Source organism: Falco punctatus (genome assembly GCF_963210335.1).
Source record: "Falco punctatus genome assembly, chromosome: 2".
NCBI classification, from domain to species: Eukaryota; Metazoa; Chordata; class Aves; order Falconiformes; family Falconidae; genus Falco; species Falco punctatus.
The window spans coordinates 15,826,253-15,843,984 of record NC_137581.1 but is presented as its reverse complement, the minus strand read 5'-3'; the positions used below and the strand labels follow the sequence as shown (position 1 = coordinate 15,843,984).

General features: G+C 41.6%; 2 protein-coding genes across 1 annotated transcript; one reads left to right on the top strand and one right to left on the bottom strand.

The window, feature by feature from the left end:
* LOC308059341 (uncharacterized protein) overlaps positions 1–17,732 on the bottom strand; it is a gene marked incomplete at its 5' end in the record, with an annotated part of 203,844 nt that overhangs the window by 114,633 nt on the left and 71,479 nt on the right.
* LOC308059331 (matrix metalloproteinase-27-like) lies at positions 16–16,716 on the top strand. The gene is made up of 10 exons (XM_080376497.1): positions 16–1,563; positions 1,924–2,162; positions 2,774–2,922; positions 3,020–3,148; positions 5,115–5,276; positions 5,437–5,560; positions 6,271–6,401; positions 6,632–6,791; positions 8,300–8,403; positions 8,613–16,716. The coding sequence occupies exons 1-10, from the start codon at positions 1,393–1,395 to the stop codon at positions 8,711–8,713; spliced, it is 1,470 nt and encodes a 489-aa protein (XP_080232623.1). The 5' UTR covers positions 16–1,392; the 3' UTR covers positions 8,714–16,716.

Below are 17,732 nucleotides of genomic sequence, written 5' to 3'. Positions count from 1 at the left end.
AAGTAAGGTTTCTAGCTTTAAAACCTTCGAAACAAATAAATATATCCATTTGAAAACATCAGATAGATCTCAAAAGAGAAAGTCTGTACTTCTGAATAAACACACGGGTCGTTTCCATTATCAGTTCAGTTGAGCTTTCCACCTCAGAAAATTCATTGTCACCGTTTGTACCTCAACTACAGAACTCAATGAGATCCAGGCCTCATGGGTCTCTTACCTTACAGTACAATGACAATAAAAGCAAATTAAGGGAAGGGTTTGGTTTGGGGTTTTTTGTGGTAGCTGAGAAATGCCGTTAACAAACAAGTTTAACTAACAAGGCTACATTGTGAAATTTGGGCTACAAAATCCATCATTAATGCCTCCAGCTGGAGAAAAGCTGGCCGCAAGTGACAGCAAAAAAGCCAAAAACACGAAAGCAAGGATTTTCTAAAAAAGCCTCAGTCAGACATAAGGGTATTTCTTACAATTGTTTTGTAAAAGTTGAGTACATGCTGTCAGAGCTCCTCTGAGGTGCCAGCAGAAGAGGAAGGTGCTTGGCCAGCACAGGGTGAAATCCCATAATATGTCACAACTTGTATGACTTTTGAAACTTCCTTTATTCTGAATTACTTAAGACAGGAAATAATCATATCCCCTGTGGCTAATGTGGTTAAACTGAAGAAACCTTTTGTAATGAAATGGCAGATAGGTAGATTATGGATAGATAAATAGATAGATAGATTAGATAAAAGTAGACACAGATACAAGACTATTCACACCCTTTAGGCTCGATTTGTAGGGTAAAATCTTTTTCATTTATGTGTATCTTGGATTCCACTAGTATAACTTAAAAGAAACACACCTTTTAAAAAGGTTTCAGGGAAGTGGTGGGGAGGGATTTGGAATTTTCATCCATTTTCCAAAACACCCAGTCTCACTATTAATCAATTTAAAAAGAAAACTTCCTGTTTACGGCAATTTCTCCCAGAGTTTTAATTTTTTGGATGAGATTCATATCTGGTGCATGACTCCCATTTTCTAGGCTGAAAATGGTTAAGAGTCCCTACATTTCATGGCCCCATTTCACACAGCTGGGTCAGGGCAACTTAAAAGGTTTTGCATTTGCCCACCATTTCATCTGGCATTAAATTGCACAGGTTCACTAAAATTCAGTGTAAAATAACTAAAAGTGAGTGCCAGTTTTCCAGTTTTGAAATGGTAGCCAAGCAGCTTAGGAGTATTCAAATACTAACTGACTTCAGATGTCTGTGAAATCAGATGCTTTTAATTAAATTTGATAGTGTCAGCCAGCACAGTGTTATAGGATGTGTGGAGGAATTCGGAGCGTGATACACCCTGAGTCAGTCTACAGCTGACTCTACAAAGCACCCCATAGCCATAGGGACTGGGATGCGAGAAAGGATGCACATGGAGAAGAAAGCGGACTGCTCTCCTACCAGGACAGAGGCGAAAGTGAGAATGAAGGATCTTCCACTTTTGCTTTTAGCATGTGCAGCTGTTTCTAATGCCCTTCCTGTCCACCCAGAGAAAGACAACCAAGAAGATGCAAAGCTTGTGCAGGTAACTGCCCAGCCCGTACCTGAGATCTATTGAGCCCTCTCTTCTTAGACATTATCTGTGTGTTTCAGCTACAAGGCAGCTTGCTGTCTTTCTCAGACAACACTGTTACACAGAACTCTGTTGCACAAACTTTACTAAAGTGGGATGAATCTGTATAAATTGGAAATGTCAAGTAAATAAGTGTCAGGGACAACGTTGTCTGTTTCTGTTTAGCTATGATCCTCAGGAAAACATCTGTTGTGCTTCAGAATCACAGGCAGATGGTTTTGCCAGCAAAGTACATGAACCAAATCAGTCCTAAGGTATTTGTTTAAGAAACAGATCAAAATGTGAAATGTGTTTGCTTTGTTTTTTCACTAGGACTATTTAAATAAATTCTATGCTGCTGAGCCAGATCCAAATCAGCTTGGATGGAAAATAAATGCTGAATCCACAGCTGAAAAACTGCAGAAAATGCAACAATTTTTTGGTTTGAAAGTGACTGGAAAACCAGATACTGAGACATTGGAAATGATGAAGAAACCCAGGTGTGGAGTTCCTGATGTGGGTCTCTATGGTGTTACTCTTCCAGGATGGAAAAAAAACAAGCTGACGTACAGGTAGTATTTCAATAATTACTTTTTGAGTTTAAATTTGGGGTTTGTGAATATCCACATCTGTTATATTTAGGTATAACTTTATACCAATTGTTTCCAGTTGGGAATATAAAAATGTTTCTCTTTCCCCAGCTGTTAGCTATACATATTCCTGAGAGGAATTTCTGAGAGTCAGGCTTGGTATTTTTTATTTTCTGAGTCAACCACAGTATTTTGCCTGTTATGTATCACTTCTGACAAATATTCTGTAAGCCAAACAGAAATATCAATTGCACCCTGTACAAACCCTGTTATCCTCAAAACATGCTAAGACCAACAGTTTAGCAGTCACAGAAATCTGAGGAGATGCCTTTCCTCATGCTCAAAAGACAATCTTCTGGCTAAGGGCCATTTGGAGAAAAACCGATACTGTGTACACACAACTATTATTATTATGAAAAAGACCTGTTGGACAGTTATCGCATTCCTCAAACTTACTCAGTCCAAGATGAATCTTGGGAGCTATTGGATTACAGGTTAAATTGCTTCTTATACCTCTCTGTTCATCATCTTAATATTAGAGAAATTCTTTCTGCAAACACTAAATATTATTACTTGAACCCTCGTAACTGTAGAATTGTGAACCACACGCCAGATATGAGCAAAGAGGATGTGGATGAAGCAATTCAGAAGGCATTTAAAGTGTGGAGCACTGTCACCCCGCTGATTTTCAATCGTATTCACGAGGGAATAGCAGATATAATGATTGCTTTTGGGACCAAAGGTAATACACTGGCTGCATACTAATGGTAAGATTAATTTAAAGATTTTCCAATAGTCATGGCATAAACTCAATGTTGTTTCAACATCATATTATTTAGCTCATGGACGTTGCCCTCGTTATTTTGATGGCCCCCTTGGTGTCCTCGCTCATGCCTTTCCACCTGGCAATGGTTTTGGTGGTGATGCACACTTTGATGAAGATGAAGACTGGACCACAGGCTCAGTGGGTAGGTAAAAAAAGGTTTCTGAAGTGTTATGCAGATGGTTAAATTCCTTTCTGATTTTATTTCAGTGAAGGAATAGACTGAGATGAATCACAGCATTAACCATAAGAGCAGTGTGAGGATGTTACAGGCCATCCTCCAGCTGGGATACTCACGATGACGCTGACATAAAATCACCCTGATCTACTCCGGTTCTTATTTAATACTGGTAAAGATACCAATGGGACAACCCTTTTCCAATACGAACGGTACAGGCATGGGCCACTCTTCCCTGGGGGCTGGTAGGGTCCGTGCCCACCGGAGTTTCACAACCCATGGCAAAAACTTTCTAACTGCTGCCCCTCACGGTGCACATGCCGGCACCAAGCCTGGCACCACCACACACTGCAGGGGAAGCACACTGTGCCTTGTAGCAGCCCCACCACCTAAAAAAAATTACAGACGCCAGTGATAATGAATATATTTCACTAATAATACCAAGACAGATCCAACTAGGCTGTTACAGCTTTACTCTGCATTCAAGCTAGGATGGGCTTATACATGAAAGTGTTCTCCAAGCAATTTCAGTCACCTGCCAGCAGCTGGGAGTTTGAACGTGCTGTTCAGGCCACCCACAGGCAGTGTGTAGAGCTGTCTACAGGTGTGTGCCACCACGCCAGAACAGAGGGGAATGCTGAGTGCTTACCTATCTGGCTGGGACCCATCTGCTCCCCTCGATCCCCTCCCCTCAACCTTCAGGCTGGCCATGCAGCACCTACTGCCTCTGACAGATCTGTCAGTACAAGGGCACGTTGCCCTGTTGTGCTCTAGAGCCTTATCTCATTCAGTTTGGGGATGGAAAACTGCAGAGGATAGCTGCCACAGGAGAATCGAAGTCACACTGCAGGACAAGCAAGGAGCTAACAAACACGAGGTGCTGTAAGAGCACTGCACAAGGAGGAAAGCTGTGGGTTTATTGTGCTGGGAAGGATGAGGGGTGGACATGTCATACTGATAAAATGCAGTGTTTTCCTCACACTGGGACTGAATGGGTCAACCTGTTTTGCTGCTGTTCCTTAACATCGTGACTCCAGCAGCCAGGCATTGCAGAATTTGTTGGAGAGCTCAGAGGACACGTGAGAGAGGACTGGAAATACGTGTGGAAAAGATGATGCTTTGTTTGGTTTTTTTGAGAAACAGTTATCTTGGCTCCAGCTAGCCTTTCTTGGGCAATCGATGACCAGTCCTCTGCTCTGCCACGGATTTGTGATCCTCACTAAGTCTGTTGATGCTGCTAGCTCCTGGGCTGCAGGGCAGATAATCATTCTTCCCTAATTTAGAAAGGTGTGTTACTTGGAGGGATGCATTTCGAAGGAAATTCCATTTTTTTTTTAATTTAACGTGTTAACACATTTCGCTGGGATTAAGCATGCATGAGCATAATATTTTAAAAAGATATAAGGGCTATGAAGTCCTAATGATAAAATGGTAAGTCGTTCTGTTAACCTGATATTTTTCCTTGTCTATTCATGATTTCATCTTTCTTTCTCAGGTTTGTAGGAAGGAGGGTGACACACAGACTGACACTTTGGTACCTCAAATGAGCACGGAGTACATGGTCCTATCCTTGCCCTGGAGAGCTGTTAGTGTGATCTGACTCACTACCTAACCTGCTCTAGCTCAGCTGGGAAACCCTGCCAGAACATTCCTCAGAGCTGCACCCACATTCACCCCCAGACATCTACTCATGCCACACACATACTTTCAGTAGCTAACAGAAAGAATAGCAGGAACGAGGGCCAAAAGTCACTCCCTTCTAGTGGGGGAAGAACATTACCTTATCCTTTACAAAAAATACATTTACATATATACATACTGTAGTGAATGCCAATGTATTGTACGAAAACTGTCGCTGAGCAATAGCCCCGCTGTGCTCATATCAGCCATTTGCAGACCAAAATTAGACTGATCTCTCTATCCATTTTTTAAGGGTTCAACTTGTTCCTTGTTGCTGCTCATGAGTTTGGCCATGCCCTGGGTCTTTCCCATTCTAATGACCAGAGGGCTTTGATGTTCCCCAATTATGCCTACATCAGTCCCAGTGAATTTCCGCTCTCTCCAGATGATATAAGTGCCGTTCAGTCCATTTATGGTGAGTAAAATCCATGGCTTTAAAAAAAGGAGGAGAGAAATAATCTCTTTCACAAAGTTTTACCATAAAAATAATTGTATTCTCATAATATGAAAAAAAGCATTTATATGTGAAAATATTAGTGTTTCTATAAATTTGGTGTATTCTTTCTAAAACTTAGGATATCCACCAAATGCTCCAGACAAAAGGCCAGCCACCCCTACCCCACCTAAAACCTGTGGCTCCCAGATGTCTTTTGATGCTGTAACTACACTCCGACGAGAAGTCATTTTTCTAAAGGGCAGGTAAATATTGATATGACATTTTTCTCTGCAAAGTTTATTTTTTCTTGATTTCTACAAAGACTGAATACTTTGCTGGTTCACATGATTATGATTATGGGATTTACAATGAGACAAATGGTTTCAGTTCACGGAAAGAAAGCTTTCAGCAGATGCAAGTTATATTAATATTTTTCCAGCATCCCCTGAAAAAACATGCTTCATTTTTCTCCAGAAAACATCTCAGTCCCAATAAATCTTTATTCCCAAATGTAGAGATGGTTACACCAAATAGTAAAATGACTAAATGCTGCAACCACTTCCTAAGAAATTAGTATGTTCTACCATATAGATGGGCCAATCTCTCCTCCTATGGTGACCTATGCAAGCCCAAAGTCACCAGGGTAAGTCAGTCATCCAGGGAATAACTTACAGTCAGGCTCATCTAGGACCCTATAACATTCTTACTTTATGGCATAGGAACAACCTGAATTTTTCAGCTGCCTGTAGCTGATCCCACTAATCAATCAGTACTGATGGGAAGGGTAATTCCAGAAAGCCAGAATAAACCTCACTTCCCACTGATGGGAGTATTTTCCTTTCTGACACATCTACCCAGGTAGCTCCAGACAAGAAAGAGCCTGTAAGTCACAACGTTGTTCACATTCCTGTGCATATACAGAAATGTGTGTGGTTTGTTATTTACTACAAAAACTGTTTCATATTTAAATCAGGCACTTATGGCGAGTCTATCCTGATAACTCAGAAGTCGAACGTGAATTAATTTCTACCTTCTGGCCAACTCTGCCACCTGGTATTGAAGCTGCATATGAGAACATGAAAGATCAGATCCTATTTTTCAAAGGTTAAGTATGAGATTTTCTTTAATTTTTTTCTTACCTTTAATTTTGTGAGAAGATGGGAGAAAGGTAGGGTAGCTATACATGCATAAAATTAACTTTTCAAATAAAGAAAGAAAGAAATAAAACTTAGGATGTTTATTCGAATTTTCCTGCAACCTGCACTAAGGGAGCACATTTTTTTCTTTTAGTGTCTGAAAATCACTGGTGAAACGAATTCTTATTTTTTTAACAGGCAATAAATTCTGGGTTATCAGTGGATATCAGGTGTTACTTGGTTATCCAAAGAATATCAACGCACTGGGCCTCCCTAAAGGTGTCAAAAAAATTGATGCAGCTGTTTGTAATAGAAACACAGGGAAGACAGACTTTTTCATAGGTGACAAGTACTGGAGGTAAGAACTGACAAATGTTTTCTTATGATTGACTCCAATATAATCTGAATACAATTAAAATTGTCTACTGCTAAAAGAGAATGTAGACCTTTAGCGAACTATATGTAACTGGGTCACTACAGTAATACTGCTTTTCATTAAAATGTTTCTTTGACTCCTGCGCAGGGAGAAGAGTATAGCTTTGAGTTTTGAGAGCTTAAGGGTGTCCTGAAATGCACATTTAAGATATGGACCCATTTGGATGCATTGTGCCTGGAAATTGAAAAAGTTCCAGCATATAGAGTATTTTTATGAATAAAATAGATAAAACTCTAGAAAATAAAGATCTGAAAGCTAACCTACTTCAACAGAAGGTTGGCTGGGATGGCTTGTGCAGCATTTCTCTGATCTCTGGAAAGTCCTGGATTATTTTGTCTCTTTCAGAGAGATAGAACTGATAGTTCATTTTCCTTTTTTTGGTGATCAACACTGAATTTGCAACATGCTCCTTCTAAATCCTATTGCCAAGCTGGCATGAGTGATTCCTGATTCCCAAATACCAGCAAACAGAAGCAAAAAGTCAGCTTCGGGAAGCTGATAGATTCCTCTTGTGTGCATGCACAACTGCTGCAAAGGACTTCTGCCAGCAACCAGGAACATGCTTGGCTCAAACAGACTTTCTTGTGACCAGTTGTGGGGTTCCTCAGTGAGACATAGTGTCAGCCGGATTTTGAGCTGCATGTCACTTCCTGTCCTTTGGTTTTGATAGTTTTGGAAAGAGTATTTACAATATTTTGCATTGCTTTGGTCACAAGGCAAAGGCATGCAAGAAAACCACAGCATGGATTTCTTACTTAATAACTCATCCTCTCAGTCTCATGTGCCTGTAAAAAGTATTTCTGGTATCCAAGGAGAAGTAAAACAAAGGCTTGCTTGTTTGCTTGGTTTTTTTTCCTGGGAGGGTTCGTCAAATCTTGAAGAACCATTTAGGTCCTTCTTTCAGCCCCCACATTCAGCCCCATCTCATAAAAATTGTCCTGTCTCAGTTATTAGAAATAAGTCATCTTCCTTTCCTCCATCTAAATCTGTCAGCTGGTAGAGGGTTATGTACAGTATCATGTCAACATCTAAGAGGAGTTTAAAATTCGTGCAACAAATGCTGCATGAAACAAATTACAGCCACTATAGCAGGAATCAATCTGGCCAGTTTCCACGTGCTGCCTGTCACACTGCTATCGTGTAAATCCCGCCAGTGCTGTCAAAACTGTGGGTCTTACTTCATTTTTTCTCACTCCAGATGCTTCTTTGGAGCTCTGCCTACCTTAATCAGCAAACCAGCAGCCTCCTCATGGAAAATGTGATGGCCAGCATCCCGCAGACATTTGTGCGAGTAGATAACTTTACTCTCTGTAACCCCAGTGAAGTCAGTCAAACTACAGATGGTGGACACCTTTCAGCTGCTGCTTAATTCTTTGCAGAACTGATGTCCAAACTCTGTAAGATTACATTTCTCCCTTCATGTGATTTAGGTTTGATGAAAACAGCAAGTCCATGGAGAAAGGTTATCCTAGACAGACAGTTGATGACTTTCCAGGAATTAGCCAGAAGGTCGACGCTGTTTTCGAACAGAAAGGTAAATGAAATGAGCTTTTAAGTAAAATTGGTTTACTTGTCACAAACCTGAGTTCTGGAGTTATGATGAATGTCATTACTGCTGTAATCTGCAAAAGACAGAACTAAAGAGATGCTCTCCTGTGTGTAAAAAGATGATGTTCCCTGCTTTGTCAGAATGAAGCTTTTTCTTGTATCCATAACATAACGCTTTACTTTTTTTATTTCCAGGTTTATTCTACTTCTTCCATGGATCAAAGCAGTGGGAATTCAGCCCTACTGCTAAAAAAGTTATCCGTGAAATAAAGAGTAACAGCTGGTTTAACTGTTAATATCGCTAAACTTTCTTACACACAGCAAATGACAACAAAAATAATTCTAGATTTCTCAAAGGTTGTTCAGATATATATACTACTACACAGAAGAGGCAACAGGACTAGTTTTATATATGTCTACTATTTTAATAAATCAGCATGTCAGCTCTAATGGTATCTTCAAAGGCTAGACCAAAACTGCATGTTTCCCCTATTTAATTGCAAAATGTCCAACATAATGTATAATTTTATACTCCAGATGGATTTTCAAATGTTTTGACAATAAATGGTTTTAGGTTGATGTCAACTATTTTCTGCTTCATCTGTTGAAGGCATTCTATATTTCTGAGGTGTTGAAGACTTCAGGTTGGTATGCTAATATCCTTCCAACATACAATGTTTGTATTTTGCTCCTTTTCTCTCCAAACATCTTCAAGAGCCAGGCTTTTCATTTATCACTTGTTTTTCTGCCCTGTGTCCTACATCTTCTCCTGCTCTTCTTTGGCCGTTGCAGCCTTGTCCTTTTCACATCATACCAATATTTCGCCACCAGAATCACCCTCCCGCCCCAGTGTCTAAATACATTATCTCACCCTGATCTGTCTTAATAGTGTAACAATTAGCATTTCATCAATGGCCATTTTTTTGTGAATCTGTGAATGACATCCTTTACAAATCAGCCCTGTCCTATTCAAGAAATAGATTCAATTACCACGTCACGGAGCACAAGCTTTGCTCTGCTAACACAAAGCACGTGTTTAACGTACACGTATATCTGAGATTTATTACATGCTGCCATTGCACGTGGAGCAAACCCCTCAGAAAATCAGACAAAAATCCACAAAGTCACAGCTATATCCCCTCCAAGTATTTCCTTTACATTTAATTCTGGAAACAGGCCCAGAGCACACTGCCACATGGCTGGCCATACTGCCTGCATGGCTGGGTATATCTGACAACGTGATCTCATTAGTATTGGCTTGTCCTCCTGCTCCCTAGTTCTTACATATCTGGCTGTTTTACACACCTGTTGTATGTTTGAGTAAAAAGTTTCTTTTTGCTGGGTGCTTTTAGTGTACCAGCTACAACAACGCAATGATCCCGACATGAACCTTCCCTGCCTGATTTGGTGCAAGCAGCAAGAGCACCGTTATGTTACTGCTATTGCTATGAGAACCCCCCTGGCTAGGTTCTCACCATGAAATCAAAATAAAGGCTCAGATATGCCACTTCACTGATCTACAAAACTAATCATGGTGAATACCACCCCACACTCTAGATCCCTAACAAAATTTAAATGTGGTGAAATGGTAGACATTTGGGTGAGATTCATCTGACTTAAGTTTGGCTTTCTGTCTACCTCCCTATATCCACTCTACATGAGTTAGGGAAGATCCTTGTACTGAAAGAAGAGGGAGAAGTTCTCCACAAGGTTACTTATCTCATCCAAGGACCGTACCAGGGCAAACCAGTGTCTTCAGCCCCTGAGGAAAACTCCTCTTTGCAGCAGAAGGCCAGCCAATTAGCTCAGAGTAGCTAACTTTCACACAACTGAAGTATGGTGAAATGTATAGTGTCTTTGCTGGGTATCTTTCAGTTTTCATGTGATCCAAAATATAATGACATCCTACTTTTATCCTCTCTGATGTTCACTTTCTGGCAAGATATGCCATCAGCTTTTAATAACACAAGCCAGTGATAAAGTTGCCTGAAGGCACTTGATTGGACTGACGCTGCCCATGGAGTCACCAGGAGTGACCAGAATGTGCTGGAGGCAGGTGGGATGGCAACGGTTCCTTACCTATTTCTGTATTTCCAGCCTCCTCCAGCTCTTCATCATTCAACTGACGGTTGTGTAGAAAGCACAGTTTAACAGCACAGTCAGAGAAGCTGCCAAGTTACACCCAAGTGTTTATACTCTGAGGCAAGATTACTATTTCACACACACACTGCTTAGTGTATAATACAATTGTAATTTTAGCTGCAAGAAAAGTTTAGTCACTGAGTTATCAAGATGATTATTCAGCTCTTTGTAATATGTGGGCAAGTTCCTTTGTCTTCAGATATATAAACAAACATCATAGCTACTCTGCTCCTCCTTTTCTCAGGTAAAGCATTATTTCACAATTTATATAAAACCTTTGTCTTAAGGAAAGTTAATCTTCAACAGTGAAATGCTGATAATGAAGTTTTCTAACTGGCAGCTTTGCCATTCTGTTAAACCAGTGTGAGATGCATACTCACAGGTCGCCTGCAAAAAATAAATAAAGCAATGAGTACTGCTTTTCCTCTTCTTTTGCAAACAAGGCCTGTACAGTCGCTCCCAGCACAAAAAGGCTTGACTTTTGATTAGTGATAATGGCTTGGTCACTCAGTTTTCCCTCTTCACTTGTCATTTCTTTAGAGGAATAGGAACCAGGATAGGAGTGTCACACAGAAATCCAGTAAGTGATGAGTGCTTAGCGGTGTTCCTTCCCCTCCATCTCTGCCAGGAGCCTTGCTAACATGGGATTATATCTTACACCTCACCATACCCTCCCACAGCCCTAGAGAGCTCCCAGTGCCACCTCCCCCACATCCCTCATGCCCCCTATAGCTCCTCATAATGCATGTCCCCATACTACATTTAGGTTACCATCTGAGTAATGCTGCTCAGCAATGGGAGCCGATGAGCCGCTGGCCCCACAGCCCAGCCAAAGGATGAATTACCCACCTTCCCACTGTTAGGGGTTTTTCTCCTCTAGTCAGCTGCTATTTTCCACAAAACCTGTAGGAACTACAGCCTCTCAGTTCGGCTTGGCTGAAGGTGGCCAGTACCTTCCATTACTGTGGGACCAGATGGACACAGGAACAGACATGCAGAAAACAGAATCCCATGTGGTCAAGTTAAAAAAAGGTTTCTTGGTGTTTTTCCTAAACATCTTTCTTGCTTTCCACTGCACGCTTCCATTTCATTTTATAATGCCTATTTCCCTTACTATTGACCAGAGTTTGGAAGGGCAGGCAAGGCGAGGCAGAAAAGACATATAAACCCAAGGAGACAGCTAATCCACACTTGTCCTTCCAGTTGTTTTCTATCACAAAAGAAAAAATGGTCATTTGTTTCTTGGCCAGTTAATGCATTTTTAACAGCTGTTTTTCAAATGGATCATAAGATCATAATGATGAGACTAGATTAGGAAATGAGGAAATTATGCATCCTAATGTAATGTGCGTCTGAAATACAGAAAGTACAGCATCCCTGGTAGGTTGTCCTCAAAAGTCCCGCTCGCTTCTCTGCCTGCAAGAACCTGGTCTCCCAGAACTGCCATGGCAGTGCTTCAGCTACCAGAGTGGGGCAGGAGCTGGGTATAATCAAATACTTGCTAGACCAGAGCTTAAAACCCACCTCTACCCCTTATCCTTTCAGAGGAGGAGCCTATCCCCTGTGTTCCTGGGTGACAGACCGATATGCCAAAAGCCTTGAGAAAACTGATACTTAATCTTTCTAAGGGTCTGGTACCTCAAAGGAAGAAAAAAGACAAGCATGGGAGCTTACGTATGGAGAAAGGACTTGTCATTAGCTGGCTGTACATAACTGCTCTTCCCTGAGCTTGCTCATAACTTTGTGCCTCTTGCTGCTAATTGCCCAAATCTTGATAAAAGAAAAGGAAGCTGAAAGGTTGGTATTTAAGTGTTGATAGCCAACACACTCTTTGAACAGCTTATGAAGCTTGAACCTTTTTGAACACTGAACCTTCAGACGTGCCGGAACCATACGCAAAGCACAGTACTAAAACCCAGTGCAGCCATCGTGGGTACTGAGGTGGGGCACCAGCAAGAAATGCAGACGAGGTGCACGATTTGCCTGGCTAGAATGGGGGAAAGCACTTCTCTGAAGGCTACAAACACAGGCAGAGACTGAGCAGGGTGTGCACTCTTAATGACAGCCATCTCAGTGGCATTGCTGGATGTACCCTGTACACATACTTTGTAGACAGGACGTAAAGGTTTGAGATGTGGGTTCTGTGGTTCTGACTGTGAATCAGAGTTTTTCATGGTCTGCCTACATTCATTGATTAAATCAGTTTGAAGAGGGTGTTTTCTGTTGGGGTTTTTCCTCATGCATCATGTGTTTCATCTATTTTTATGAACTGTAAGCACTGTGTCTTGCTACCTTTCAAAAAATGAAAAGACATAGATGTCTTTGTGTGATTATGTGTTTATGTGCTCCCATAAAAGTGCCTTGCCCGTGGTGCATGTGAGTCTGCACAGCCTTCATGGGGCTCTGCAGGCTTGCGGGGTCTAAAGGAGTAAAGGATCTCACCAGCTACATGGAAATGCCTTTTGTGTATTTTATGAACAAATGCTGCTTGTAGAACTGAGGGCAATACAGCCTCCACACAACTGAGCAACACAAGGTTTTAAACCATCAGATAAAAAGCCAGCATGAGCTCTGAAAGACTAGGTACAGTGTGGGTAGCTCAGGCTTTTGATGCTATCAAGTGACTGCGGAGCATCTGTTTAACCTTGGACCGATGAGGTTGGTGGTTACTTTTGGAGCACTTGCTGAGGAGACAGAAGGGCACAGGCCGACAAAGAAAATGCTGATTCTTGCAAGAGGACGCAGTTGTGAACCTCATATTGCAGAGCACCTCACCTTGCACAGCACCGCTCATTGCCCAGCACCGCACACGCATCCCACCGCAGGGACCGGCCGGCGCTGCCCACCATCGGGCGCACGGGGGTCCCCAGGGCTGGGAGAGGGGGACCACACACATCCACCGTGGAGCCGTCAGCTGCCACCCAGTGGTCCCAGTGCCACCCAGTGGTCACAGCTGCCACCCAGTGGTCACAGCTGCCCCGGCATCTGCTCCGGGTTTGCTCCCGACAGCTCGGCTCCTCGGATGCTACGTTTTAATTGTGCGGTTACGCAGCGCTCAGTTTTCTAAACAATAGTTTGCATAAAGATATAAAAATGAAAATTGAAAATGAAAAACGCTTTGCTAAATCGATTAACAATGTAATTTGAATTAAATAAGCTGAGCAGTGTGTTTCCCATATTGCTGGTGATTCAAAATCACCAAAGAGAAAACACCTAGAAAAAGCGTTGATAGCATGCAGGAAGCTATGCCCTGAAGGACTGAGTCCCCTAAATTGACAGCAATTATTATGGGAACCAGTAAATGCTGTTTTACTCGAGATTGTGAAGGTTACGCTGGTTAAGATGAAAAATCAACATTTAAAAATGAAGGTGTTTTCATTAAAAAAAAGCTTACAAACATGTGGTAAATGTCATTATTAAACAGAAGAACTTGGTAAGATGAAAAAGACATAGTTTACAGAATTACTGGGAAACATTTTTCAAATGTGTGTATATGTATATAATACAAATACATACACATATTTTCCTTTAGCTGTGCCCCATCCCTGGCAGTGCTCAAGGCCAGGCTGGATGGGGTTTTGAGCAACCTGGTCTAGTGGGAGGTGTCCCTGCCCATGGCAGGGGGGTGGAACTAGATGATCTTTAAGGTCCCTTCCAACCCAAACCATTCTATGAGTCTATGTTTCAAACTATCATCATTACTTTTATAAGCACTGCTTTTGATTGTCACCAAAGATTATTGAGGAAGTGATTTACACAATAATTATATGAACTATTTTCTTTAAATGATGGTGTAATTTAGCTTAGGTTATTATATTTTTTCAAGCAGCTGAACAGTGTATTTATCACTTCATCCTACTGTGAACAGGATTATTGTGAACAAACTAGGCTCTTAATGCAAAAGAAATACATTTGTTTAAGGAAGCAAGGAAAGGTTGCACTGATCTCAGGAGGTGAACAAACTGCTACAGGTATGTTCTGGAGCAAAATTCTGCAGGTTAACAAGTACTTTTTTGCAGAGATGTACAGAAACATCATTTTAACAAGCATAGAATATGGAAGGAGAATGGCTGGTTTTAAAGATGTCTTTTGAATTTCTAAGAGTTACAAACTCTTTCCTGATTTCCAGGGTCACAGTGCAGCCTGTGTACAACATGAGCTAGAGGATAGGCTCTAATTAGAGAAGAAGGTGCTGATTCAGCAAAGCCTTCAAGCCCGTGCCAAACTTCAAACACAAATTTAAGTAACGCTACTTTTGAAATCTTTTCTTTAGTCAGAGTCCTAATGAAGACATCTGTGCTCATTATGACCAAAGAAATGTATCATCATAACAAAGTTCACACCAAGCATGGCTGTTCCTCAAGCACTTGGCTGAAGAAACGTGCATTCACACTGCTACATTCAAAATTATCTGCATGCGAAATAGGAATGGACCCCTGCACCTTCCTTCCCTTTGCAGTCCCCTCAACTCATGCCCAGAGCTTAACCTGCCGCCCTGCAAACTTTTCTGCCTCTGCCTCTGCTGTTGCAAAGGTTACCCTCAGGTGCAGATCATTGGAGGTCATAATTTTGGGAAATAATGCTATTAAAAGGCAGAAGGCTAAATAGAATATGAATTGTACAAAGGGAAATACATAGGTCATTCATTCATTTCTGAATACGCTGTGGGATATTTTTGCACATGTGGTATTTTTGTATCAATTTGTTTAGATTGTGAAGGCCAAGTTCTAATTACCTAATTTCCACTTTTATCCATGTCTCTGGGTGTCCTGCTAACTGAGCCAATCTTTTAAAGATGCTTAACCATCACGAAAATCTGTCTCTGCAATTTGGGGTCGATTTGACAGTCATAACCGCATCCTCAAAGCTTTAAAGTGAGTGTGAAACAAAATACCTATGTAAAAATGATCCTGAACTTAGAGAACACACTGACAATGGGCAGGAATAAAGATTTTATCTCTTAGAGCATCTATTTGGGGCAGGGGACAAAGGAATTATAGACTCCAACGCTAGGATAAGCATGCCTAGAAAGGCTGACGGCACGTAAGCATTTTGGTTTGGAGCAGTGTGGTTTTGAAGCCAGTCTCCTCATCGCTCTCACTTACCATGCATGGTTTCAGTTTGTGGAGCACTTTGTGGCCCAAAAAACAGAATCCTGGTGGAGAAAGCTACCTGGGAGGCTCTGCCACTGCTGCCCATGCACCTGATGGAAAGATCCGAGCCTGGAAGTACGGTCCTTTCGACACTTTCAAACCACATGGCCAACGGGAAGTGTTTAGCACCAGAAGTCAGTCCCGAGTCTCTTACTAGAATGTTTTGCCTGTGTATAGCTAACAGCAGGGAGTTATAAAAAAAAGATGGATTTAGCCCTCAAGTAATGCTTCACTCAGCAGCAGTTATAAAAAATGTAACTGTGCATGCCTTCAGTCATGCTGGAATTTGTTTGTGGTGTTTGAGGCAAACAGATGAATACCCAGTCTGGGCAGCTTCCCCTGACAAAACTGTGTGCTTATGCATGCTGGCGGTGACCACAATCACCTGAATGGGTGTAGTGTATGTAGTGTATAAGCTTTCTGTTTAATTAGAAATTACAAAATCAAAGCCAGTTTTGCAGCAATGTGACCCTAAAGTGGCAGGAGTAAATATTTAGTGTAACACATAGGTGCGAAGCAGGTAAAACAAATATGCACTGGGAGGAGAAATAAGGAGACCCGATGCCTGTGCGCACTGTCAGGTGGTGTAACTACCCAGCATGGGTTGCCTGTGGCTATCTGAAACCCCACAGCTTCATCTCAGGGCTGTGCTTTGCAAGGTTATTCTCTGCCCAAAATTAAAGCCAAAAGAACAACCACAATGTCATTAACCAAGTGTGGAAGCGCTAGCTGAATCCTCTCATATCCCTGCTGGAAAATCAAAGGATTGTTCAGTTTTGCACAGAAGGGAACAGAGACCACAAAAAGAGAAGCTGCTCACTGAAATCTGTGTTAAGTAACCTACTTGGCAATCCTTGTGGACCTTGCACATTGCCGTGGCCATTCCCTCATCCCAGGTTATCAGACCTCTCTCAAGAAGTTACTACTGGGTCCAAGATATGACCTACTTCTTTCATGGATTATGTCCAGGTAGTACCTTGCTCTCCTGTCCTACTCCTCACCCAAATCCTACTCCTCACCCAAATCCTTTTTTTTTTTTTTTTTTTTTAAAGCTAAATATTGGAGTTTCACACTTAAATTAAAAGACTCTTGTAACTTGTGAAGTGCCAAAAGGGCTGCTTGTAACATAACATCAGGCCCTTGCCTCTTCCATGGGACAGCTGGGGCTTCCGTGTCACCACTGGGCAGAAGCATCCCTGTCCCTGCAGTCCAGCACAGCAAGGCCCAGATTCATGTCACACAGCACCTATTCTCTTTCCCACCAAGCTTGCACTCTTTCTGGGTAAACCTGGCTGAAACTCAGATTTGCCCTGATTTTGATGAAGGTATGTGCAGATTTAGAAGCTCCTTTTCAAAATTACCTGTACAGCCCTCCCTCTGCCATGCTTAATCACAAGAAGATCAGCAGAAGAAAGCACACCACTCACAAATTACAGGGTTTCCATGAAGATTTCTGTGACATTAGAGTTCTTAATGTCATGATTAGGCTTGAGATACAATCACGAATACTTTCTCTGCAGTTTAATTAGACAGAGTAATTCAGAGAGTAATCGAGACATCTGTAGCTAGAACTTGTTATCCATGAAACTCAAAAAAAGCAAAACAGAGCTCCTCCCTTCCCAAAAATGAGCATGTAAGGCTGAAAGTTTAAAACTCAGTATTTTTGTCTTGGCAAGTATACGAAGCATAACTCAGTTATGAGCAGTGGATGGCTGATAGGCTTGTCCCTTCAAGAGAGATGGGTAGGGAAACTTCACAGAGTGCACACCCACCCCAATTCAACAATCAATCCCTTCTCTTTGTCAAGATATGAGTGCTGCAATGATTATCAGTCCCTTCCTGAATGGTTTAGATATTTTTGTTTGTTTGTTTTCCACTGCAAACCTAACCCACATTGCTAGGAAAGTAGAAAGATGACAAAGGAGTGCACAGAGGATTACTGCAGATGAGGGCCTGAATGTGCACAGCAGGGGGACAAGCAGGGGTATCTAAACATAGGCATTTATAGAAGGTCTTGCTT

Coding starts and splice junctions, on each gene's coding strand:
- LOC308059331 (XM_080376497.1), top strand. CDS start 1,393: ATGCGAGAAAGGATGCACATGGAGAAGAAAGCGGACTGCTCTCCTACC. Junction 1,564..1,923: donor AAGATGCAAAGCTTGTGCAG/GTAACTGCCCAG, acceptor TTTTTTCACTAG/GACTATTTAAATAAATTCTA. Junction 2,163..2,773: donor AAAAACAAGCTGACGTACAG/GTAGTATTTCAA, acceptor TCGTAACTGTAG/AATTGTGAACCACACGCCAG.